Source organism: Benincasa hispida, chromosome 7, assembly GCF_027475165.1.
Source record: "Benincasa hispida cultivar pf3 chromosome 7, pf3_genome.v1.1, whole genome shotgun sequence".
Taxonomy (NCBI): domain Eukaryota; kingdom Viridiplantae; phylum Streptophyta; class Magnoliopsida; order Cucurbitales; family Cucurbitaceae; genus Benincasa; species Benincasa hispida.
In genome coordinates, this window is record NC_143484.1 from 9,131,642 (window position 1) to 9,142,059 (window position 10,418).

General features: G+C 28.1%; 1 protein-coding gene across 2 annotated transcripts; it reads left to right on the plus strand.

Annotated features, from left to right (window-relative positions):
• The first annotated feature begins 8,956 nt into the window (after positions 1–8,956).
• On the plus strand, positions 8,957–10,350 carry LOC150034899 (respiratory burst oxidase homolog protein E-like). 2 transcript variants are annotated; one of them, XM_090315789.1, is made up of 4 exons: positions 8,959–9,104; positions 9,246–9,829; positions 9,904–10,063; positions 10,152–10,350. In XM_090315789.1, the coding sequence occupies exons 2-4, from the start codon at positions 9,376–9,378 to the stop codon at positions 10,333–10,335; spliced, it is 798 nt and encodes a 265-aa protein (XP_090171915.1). In that variant the 5' UTR covers positions 8,959–9,104; positions 9,246–9,375; the 3' UTR covers positions 10,336–10,350. The 2 variants fall into 2 exon arrangements, with proteins under 2 accessions (XP_090171914.1, XP_090171915.1); XM_090315788.1 differs by having other exon boundaries at positions 8,957–9,829.
• Positions 10,351–10,418: the final 68 nt, after the last annotated feature.

A 10,418-nucleotide genomic window follows, 5' to 3' on the forward strand; every position in this document is an offset into this window, starting at 1 on the left:
ACTAATGAGAGAGATAGTGGGATGTGTTGACACACATCCCGCTCCCATTTACTATAAACACTTTCTCCATTCACCTTGATATTGACCTATACAAACACCAACCGTAGGGGGACATAAGCAAAGGTGCCTCGAGACCAAGTTCTCATGGTGTGAACTTTTAGGGAGAAATGTGAAAAGGAAAAATAAAGTATCATAGACCTCATTTTCCTACCATTGAGTGTTTACCTAGAGTTTTTTAACTTAGGAAAAATACTGCTACTTATTTAACTATGCGATTGTTTAAATTTTCCCAAAAGAAAAACTTACTTTGGATAATTAAACAATTTTTATTAATGTTTATTAAAAATTTTAATAAACCTTAATCAACCATTGCATGCTTGTAACAAATCTATCTAATTGATCTTTCCAAACCAATTCCCAGATAGGGGTATTACGTTTTCGTCAACTTAAATAACCTAGCCTAGACATAACTAACCTTAAACAAAAGGTCCCTTATAGATACATTTTCTATGAATTTAATCTTTTAATTAAAACCAATTTAATCCTATTAAACTGATTAAAAGATTAACTTATTTCTACTCTCATTAGAAATGTGATCTTAGGTCTACATGAATCATATTTTTAAACTATTTCAAAAAATGATTTTAACCTAAGGTTTTATGCAATTCTGAATTAGTGATTTTGATTTCCAATTTCATTTAATTATAACTTTTATAAAAGAAATGAAACAAATTAAATTCATTCGCTACATGTTAAAACATACTTAGGTAAATTATAACAATTATAAAATAACCTAGAGAATTGATATGCTTCACGCAATTCCATTTTATTAGTGAACATACATAACACTTATACACTAAAGTAGAAATAATTAACAACATCCATCCATACATACATTCAACTATATATTATAACACTTATAATATAAATGATGCATGACTATGCTATTAATGCATGCAAACATATACTATAACGCTTATATTATATGATGCAAGCATGCTATAAAATAAATCATGCAACTATATGTTATAACATTTATAATACAAATGATGCATGAATAATACATATCCTACATGGGATTTTGACTATATGACATACATTATTATATATAATAATAAAATTAAATCATATATCAAATGCATAATTTAAAACAATAATTAGTCCGGGATTAGACACCCAAACAATTATTTAAATTAATATAACACTTATATTAATTTAATTAATTAAAAACAAATAAATATTACAAATTAATAGCCAACCCGGTTCGAAACAAGTGAACTGGGTCTTGAACAGCACGAATCGGACCTCCAAACCCCAACCGACCAGGAATCGCTTGAACAAACCGAACCAAATGAACCAAGAGTCGGAAAAGCCACTAACCGCGTGTGAATTGGAAAAAAAATTTCGTCTCACAGCGTTACAACACTGTGACCTAGCGTTGCAACGTTATGGAAATTTTCGTCCGCCCACCTATTTGCAGCGCTGCAATGCTACTGTATAGTAGCCACTAAACTATTGCGAATTTCTTCGATTTTTCTCTAATTTGGAGCTCGTTTTCACTAGTACGTCACCCGAAACATCACAAACGACTCAATACTTAAAATTTACAAACTTTATTGCAAAAAAACAACGGGTCCTTACAAACCAAAACATAAAATTAAAGCGAAAAACTAAATGGCCAATCCCAAAAACATCCAATAATCATAAACATTCACAAAACATTCATCACATGAATAAAATTTTTACAGAATGCAAAACCCACCATGAATTTGTAAAATCAATTATGAAATGATAAAAATTTGGGACCAAAATCACGCTCTCATAATTAAAATTTTACAGAATACAAATTATGAAATTATAGCAAAACTACAACATGCAATTAGAGGGAAAAGAGAAAAAACATATAGGGTTTAGAAAATCTTACCCTTGGAGAACAATTTCTTCTTCACAAAATCCTCTTCTCTGGATCAGTCATGAACTGTTCATAATCCAAAATGGCCAACATCACAAGAATTACCTCTATATTCCTTTAGGATGAGAATCTCTCAAGAGGTGTGGGTTCTGAGTTTTTGGAAGAGAGGGAAAGAGATATTAAGAGGGAGAGGAGAGTTTTTTGGGAAATTACCAAGAGATCTAAAAAACCAGAGAGAGTCCTCTGAATAAAAAAAAAATTAAATTAAAATTGAATTAATTTTAATTTAAATAAATATTATATATATATATATAGTAACTAACTTATTATATACATATATATAACTATATGTTATATCATATATAACACATAACATATAGTTTAATATTGTATCAAATACAATATAATCTATAGTTTTAATTCTCTCATTAATGCATGATATTTAATATAAATCTCATTTATACAACTACAATCTATAAGAACCAAATAGAAGTTAATTTCAAAACTCAAAGGTAAAAATGTAATATTTTGAATCGAAGGACAAAAATCAAAATTTGAGAATAAAAGTGAAACAATTTTTAAGGCCAAGTGTAATTAGGAGTAAAAAATTCGTGACGAATAAGGACATTTTTTTAGATATTTGACTAACTCATATAAAGTAAGATTTAAAATTTAAAACCATGGCACCTCAACTTCAAGTAGGTGGAGTAGGTTACTATAGCTCACTCCACGTTTGGGGCTCCAATTATAATAGTTAGTGTTATTAACTATTATAACATACAATTAACTACAATATTATTTCAAATCCTTTTTTGCAACAATATTTACTATTTGTTACAATGTTTCTCTTTTTCATCTTCGTTATAGTATTTACTATTTCCTATCGATACTAAAATAGTTTGTACCCTAACTACAAATTATTATAACATTTAGACTGTTATAATCTACAAACTATAATAATTAATCAATTCGACCCGTCAAACAACCCTAAGTGACTATATAGAAACTATAAAAATAGGGAAATTTGTTCGGACACTCGAAATTTGGCCTCACTTTTATAAACAAATGAAATTTGGCCTTTGCGGATGTTATCACATTATGAATTTACTACTTTGACCATTCTTTCTTCTTCCTCCTTCCTTCTCTCTTTTGCAACACTTTTTTTTCCCTATTTTTCTTGTTTTTCTTCTTCTTCTTTTTGTTTTTCCTTTTTTCATTTTCGACGATTTCTTTTGTTTACGCTACCCTATGGGCGATTTCCCTTTTTTCTTCTCTGTGGATTTCTATTTATGTCGCCCTTTTTTTCTCCTTTTTATCTCTTTATTCTTCGTTCTACAGTTTTTTTGCGAAAGAAAAAATTGTAGGTGTGTCTAATGAATTCAAAGGAGAGAGGAGTGGGATCAAAGAACGGGGAGTGGAAGCGAGAAAATGAGAAGAAGAATCTGAACAAATGAAAAGAAATTGAAAAAAAAAACTACAATTGGTCTTATGAGGATCAAGACGAAGGAGTAAAAAGCGAGAGCAAGGAACGGGAGTGGGGAATGAGAATGAGAAAATGAGAGGAAGAATCTGAACAAATGGAAAGAAAAATTGAAGAAAAAAACTACAATTATTTTTTTATGAGGATCAAGACGAAGGAGCGTGAAATAGGAGCAGGGAACTGGAGTGGGGAACGGGAGTGAGGAGCGGGAGAGGGAGTGGGGAGCTAGAGACAAACACATTTTGAGGTCAAATAGATACTTTTATATGTGGATGATATCAACAGAAGGCCAAATTTCTAGCACTTTTGAAAGTGAGACCAAATTTCGAATCAGTCCCTAAATAGGTGTCATCCGTTCAAATTTTATGACATAAAGAAAGATAATGATTTAAACAAAACATGAAGAAATGGTCAAAGATTGAGGGAGAATGAAAAGAACATGCAGTCAAAATAATTTAGGCTTGAAGATTTGGTAACATCCATATATATGAGTTAAAAAATGTTATGTACTTGCATTTTGTTTAATAAAAAGGGTAGAAGTTTCCATATGTCGTACTACTTTCAAATTCAAAGCGAGCATCAATCATTGTGACGTACTCGATTTTTTATTTTTTTAAAAAAATTTTGCGTAAGATGTAATTTAGTTAGAAATTACCTAGTTTTCTTTTAAACATTAAAATTAGAGAAAAAAAATAAAATTTGACTTCAAATTTGTGAGGTTATATCCATTTGAACAATAGACAATCAATTTCGTTAAATTGTACCATAAATTTAAATAAATATTATAATTTCTACCTTTAATTTAATTTTTGCTAATTCATCCACTAGTTTTAATAGAAAACAATGTAAAAAAGAAAACCCAAAATTATAATTAATAAACTTAATTAATGCTGAAATTAACCCAGAAATAGTTTTACCAAAATTGATATAAAAAAAGAACTTTAAGAAAAATAAAGTTATTTTTTTAATGTTATTTTCCATATTAAATTTTTATTTAACGTATAAGAGAAGATATTTAGAAAATAAATTTAAGTTTAAAATTATTGATGTAGCTGAAGTTGATTGGATTATGGTTAGGTAGCTTTATGGTTTAATGCATGCACTTTATAATACCTAATATATTAATTCACAAGTAACACATATCCTTCTAATAATTGCTTTCTTTACCATTCCTTTAATTTAATAATAATTATTTTAAATATGAACTTCTTATATTTGAAAATACTATTTTTGTCCCTAAATTTGATATCTCATTCTATTTTGGATCCAATCAACTTCAAGTAGTGCAGTCTTAAACTTATCCAAAATTTATCTCCAAACGAATCTAAATTTAGTCGAACAAAGTCGGCTTTTTATCGAGATCAAATTTAAAATTTGATCTCCTATATAATTTGGATAAACTTAAAATTTAATCAATGTAGTCTATAATTAGAATTCAATTCCTATATTTTAATAAAATTCTCTAAATTGTTAGTAAAAGTAAGGACTCTCAATGGTTTAATAAAATCCTCTAAATTGTCCGTAAAAGTAAACTCTTTATGAGAATTTTATAAAATCATGAAAACTATTTATTAGATTTTAGCAAAGAGATTTAATTCAACTTTTAAATTATATTGACTAAATTCTAGTTTCTCCTAACCATAGAAATCAAATTTGTAATTTTATCAAAATTGGTTAAATAATAATAATTTTTTTTATAGAAAAACAAAACATGTGAAAATGTCTTCAAAATTTATAGAGGGAATGCTAATAAAGAGTAATTATTTTATTTTTTTAGATAATCAACAATAAAATAACATTAACGACTATCGTTAATATTTATTGATGTATAAAGAGTAAATTTAGACATTTGAAAATATATGAACTAAAATAGAATCACTTCAAAGTATATATAACATTTTTATCATTTTCTTTAAATCAAAATGCTTAATAACATAGTATTTTGGCATTTAGCTCTATTTTTTTTCTTAAATAAAAAAAAAAAAAAAAAAAAAAAAAAAAAAAAAGCAAGCCTTTGAAGTGGTTCTAAATGAAGTACTTAAGAAAAAAGTAGTCTACAAATATTTTCACAAAAGACTTAAATTTCTTTATTCTTTTAACTTTTTTTTTTTAAAGCACTTTGAAAATTTGGTCATTTAAAAAGTATTCCAATCACAATCTATGTATATGTGTGAGTTTGATTGTTACAAAGTAACTAAATTTTGTTATATAAACTTGACCTCTAAATTATTTCAACTTTTACAATGCAAATCTCAAGCAAATCAAACAATTATAAAATACATTTCATTTAATTATTTATTAAAATTTTAAATAGTGTATTATAATTTTATTTTTTTTTAAAATGAGATATTGTGTAAATTCAACTTTCTAAACATGCCAACCAAAAACATAACCTTAGTTTATATATTGTTTAATAATGGTATTGTTAAATACCATTACTAGACCCACAAGTATTTGTTAAACTAAATTAAATTCAATTTTGTCACTCTCTTTATTGATCTCTCTTTGAACTTGAATATAGAAGAAAAATATAATGATTCTCCTATACAAATTTAAAGTCAAAGATATTGTACTTTAAATAACATGCTTGAATTGAAAAAAAAAATAACATGCTTAATTAAAATATTATAATCATGCTAAAAGGTAGAGTTATTATTGAATAGAAATATTGTTGAAATTTATATTATTAGTTAGAGTAATTATTTTAAATGGTAAAATTGTTAAAAATATTTTCAAATACAACAAAATGTCACTGACGGACTTCTATTGTTAATAGACAATGACATTTTGTTATATCTGTAAATAAGTTGACTCATTTTTTTTATTTGAAAATATCCTTATTAATTAACGATTCGAGTATAGTTTAATGGATAAGATATCAATTATCACATTAAAAATTAATGATTCGATCTTGTACTCCACAACAATTGTTGAAGTAAACAAAAATTAATATGTATGATTAGTAAAATTTTTGTTTTCCTTCAAATGAGCATTAGGCCATGAATTAGAAAAGATCATCTAGAAGTATGAAAACAATAAAATAAAGGGAAAACAACAATATTTACCCCTTTAAGTTGTCATGTCCAATCATTTTCTATCATGGAATTTTAAATTCATCAAATCTTTCTAACATTTCAAAAAGTGTCAATTAATATAATATAATTATATAATTTCCAACAAAAATTCAATTTTTACTATAAACTTCTTTAAAATAATAAAACATCAGAGTGAATTTTTTAAGTTCAACGTGTGAAGATGAAGATTTGAAGCTATAATTCTCTCCAATTCGAGGTCTAAATTGATGAAAATAAAATTGGATGGTAAAAAATTGAAATTGTGAGAGTAAAAATTGATTTTTATAGGGAAAAAAGAGAGAAAAGAAAATGAAAAGAAAATGGCGTCGGTGAAATGGAAATGATTGAGTAATATTGTGTGATGGAATGAATATTTCTTATAATGAAAGAATTAAAAAGCTTAAAATTCACACCATTGAGAGTTTATTTTGCACCAAACACCAACATCATCATCATCATCTATCCACCACTTGTGCATCATTATTCATATTCACACACAAAATTATCTTATGTTATTTTTCATTTGTTTTTTTAAAATTTTTTTTAATTAAAATATTGTTTTAGTTCAATATTTTAAATTTTATTTCATTTAGATCTCTACATATTTAATTTAGAATAATTATTTTGAATAATAAAACTATCGAATACATTTTCAAATATAACAAAATATTACTGATGTAAAACTGTCTATAACAAAATGCAAATAGATAGTGACACTGATACTGATGTCTACAAAGACAATGATATTTTGTTATATTTATAAATAAATTGATTCATTTTCTTATATTTAAAGATAACCCTTTAATTTATCTAATCTAATCCTTAACTTTTAATAAATATTAAATTTAGTTTTCATACTTTCAATAAAATATATATATATATATATACATTTGGTACCCAAAATTAATTTTATGAAAAATAGTTAAATAATAAAAATATTTTTGATGCAAGATAATACATTATGTAAATATATTTTCACAATTTACAAAGAGAAGAATAATATACTACTTTTTAAAAAAATCGAAGACGAATTAAACGTATAGATTAATTTAAGATTTATTTGCAAGTTGAGAGAGTAAATTAGACCTTTAAAAGTACGTAGAGAAGACTAAAGCAAAATTGTACAAAGATTAAAATAATATTTTTTTCCTCACCTTTTTTTTTTTTTTTTTGTGAAGAAAAAAGAATGATGCATGAGATTGATGGGACAACACAACTACGTTTGCATTTCAGCACCCAAAATGTAAAGCCCTTTCTTTTTCTTTGTTAGCCTCCACACATCTGTCCATTATTATTCTTTACAATCATTACTGTTCAGTATGTTTCTTTTAATTCAATCTAATTCTAAAAAATATGGTTTTTTTGGTTGCTTAAATAGAATCTTTTATTGTATATAATAATATCACCTATTCTAAAAAAATAAAATCTAATTCTTCTCTCTTATTTAAGTCCTTTTTTTTTATTCTCATCTTTCTAATTTTCAGTTATAAGAGTTTTTTTTTATTTGTTTAAAAATTTTAGATAAATAATATAGGTTAAAATGTCATCTTAATACTGTTATGAATTTAATTTAGTTTCTGTTGATCTTTTCTCTATAATTTTTGTAAAATATTCACAATTGTTATTATGATTTTATCAACATCGATAAAACTAACTTCAATAAATTAAAATTGAGTAAATCTTAAAAAAATATCCCTTTTTTAAAAATCATGTCAAATTTTGGAAATTAAAAAAAAATAACTTTTCATTTTTTTCATTAGAATTTCACTAGGAATTCAATAGTTTTATTTTAAGATATAGATAAGGTAATAATACGAGAAATTTTAAGGAAACAAACATAAACTTTAAAAAAAAACACAAAATTTAAAACAAATGTCCCATTTGATAATATTTAGACCCTGTTTACTAACCATTTGGTTTCTTGTTTTTTATTGTGACAATTAAGTCTATTTCATCTACGTTTCTTACCACAATTTGTATCTTTCTTAAGTATAATAATTGAATGCTTAACCAAATTCCAAAAACAAAAACATTTTTTTGAAAACAACTTTTTTTAGTTCTCAAAATTTGGCTTGGTTCTTTAAACCAGGAGTGAAAAGTAGATAACAAAGGAAGAAATTTGGAGGTGAAAATTATGTCTATAAGTTTAATTTTCAAAAATAAAAACAAAGAACAAAATGAGTACCAAACAGGATCTTGGTTTTTTTTTTTTTTTTTTTTTTAAATTAAGTCCGTAGACATTACGTCCATCTCCAAATTTCTTCCTTTGTTATCTACTTTTCATCAATAGTTTAAAAAACCAAGCTAAATTTTGAAAACTAGGAAGTAGTTTTTAAAAACTGGTTTTTGTTTACTTAAAAAGGGATAGATTTTAAAAACTTTGTTTTGAAGCCATTTCAACATCTGAGGTGGATTAATTATTGTATCTGTCATTCTGTCTTAATTAAAATATTTCATGAATTACAAAGAGAAAAGTTTTGTTAATTATATTGATGTGGTGGTCTGATATGTTGAAGCAGGCCACGATTGTTCTTTAAATTTTGCTGTGTGTTAAAGAAAGAGAAAGAGAGAAGCAAAAATGGTATAATATGAAAGAAAGGAAAGAGTTGAAATAGTGTGTGTGGGAATTGGTTGAGAGGTGTGTTTCTTTTTCCTTCCTCCAAATTACAAATTTCTTCATTATCACCAACAACTCCAATCCTTTCTTAAACTCTACACAACAACAGCAACAATAATGTCTATTTTCTAATCTCACCATTTTTCCATCTTCAATGACAAGGTCTTGGTCCTCTTTTGGAATTCCCAACACCAACAACTCTCGTCGCTCGAGCTACACCCGCCGACTAGGGGACGGAGACCATGATCACGTCGACGGGGATTGCAGCCATGAAGATCATACTGCTCAAGGAATGTTGCCAGTCTTCTTAAATGACCTTGTTAATCAGCAAGACTTTGTGGAGATCACATTGGAGGTTGAGGATGATTCTGTATTGGTTCGTAGCATTGCTCCGGTTGCTGCGTCGTCGTCCGAGCTGCAAGATGATGCTGCTCTTTCCATCACTGCTAGAATTCGCAACAAATTCCCCTGGCTCCGGTCGGCATCTTCTCGTGCCTCCACCGCCTCGTCTCTCGATAGGGATGACACTGCAGCGATAGCTATGTCTGCCCGTGATGCCCGCCGCCTCAATGCGCAGCTGCAGCGTACCCGATCTAGAGCCCAGGCTGCCCTTCGAGGACTTAGATTCATTAGCAAGACCACTAGTGCCTCTGATGCGAACGAGCTCTGGCAAAGAGTCCAATCGAGGTTCCAGTCTCTGGCTCAAGGTGGACTACTTGCCAGAGAAGATTTTGCGGAATGCATCGGTGGGAGTTGAAACAATGTGACTGACAGTTTTATACTATTTTTGGAACTTAAGTAATATTTGAATTTGTGACAGGAATGGTGGATTCAAAGGAGTTCGCACTGAGAATATTTGACGCGTTAGCGAGAAGAAAAGGATTGAGGATTTCGAAAATCAACGTTGATGAGCTCCATGAATTTTGGTTGAAAATTTCAGACCAAAGCTTCGACGCCCGCCTTCAAATATTTTTCGACATGTAAGAGATTGTTTTTCATCCATTTGTTTTCTCTCTTTCAATCTCTTTTGGAGTTTGTAACACGAGTCAATACGTTCAAAATAAACAGGGCTGACAGTAACGAAGATGGCCGAATCACAAGAGACGAAGTGCAGGAGCTAATCTTGCTAAGCGCATCTGCAAACAACCTTGCGAAACTCAAAGAACGAGCCGAGGAATACGCTTCCTTGATCATGGAAGAACTCGATCCAGAAAACCTCGGATACATCGAGGTAAGGTTTAGAATAATTTAACATGATATCACAACACAATGTTGAGGCAAATTCCTTACAAGTTGTGTAATGGATTGATTGATTGATTCAGCTATGGCAACTTG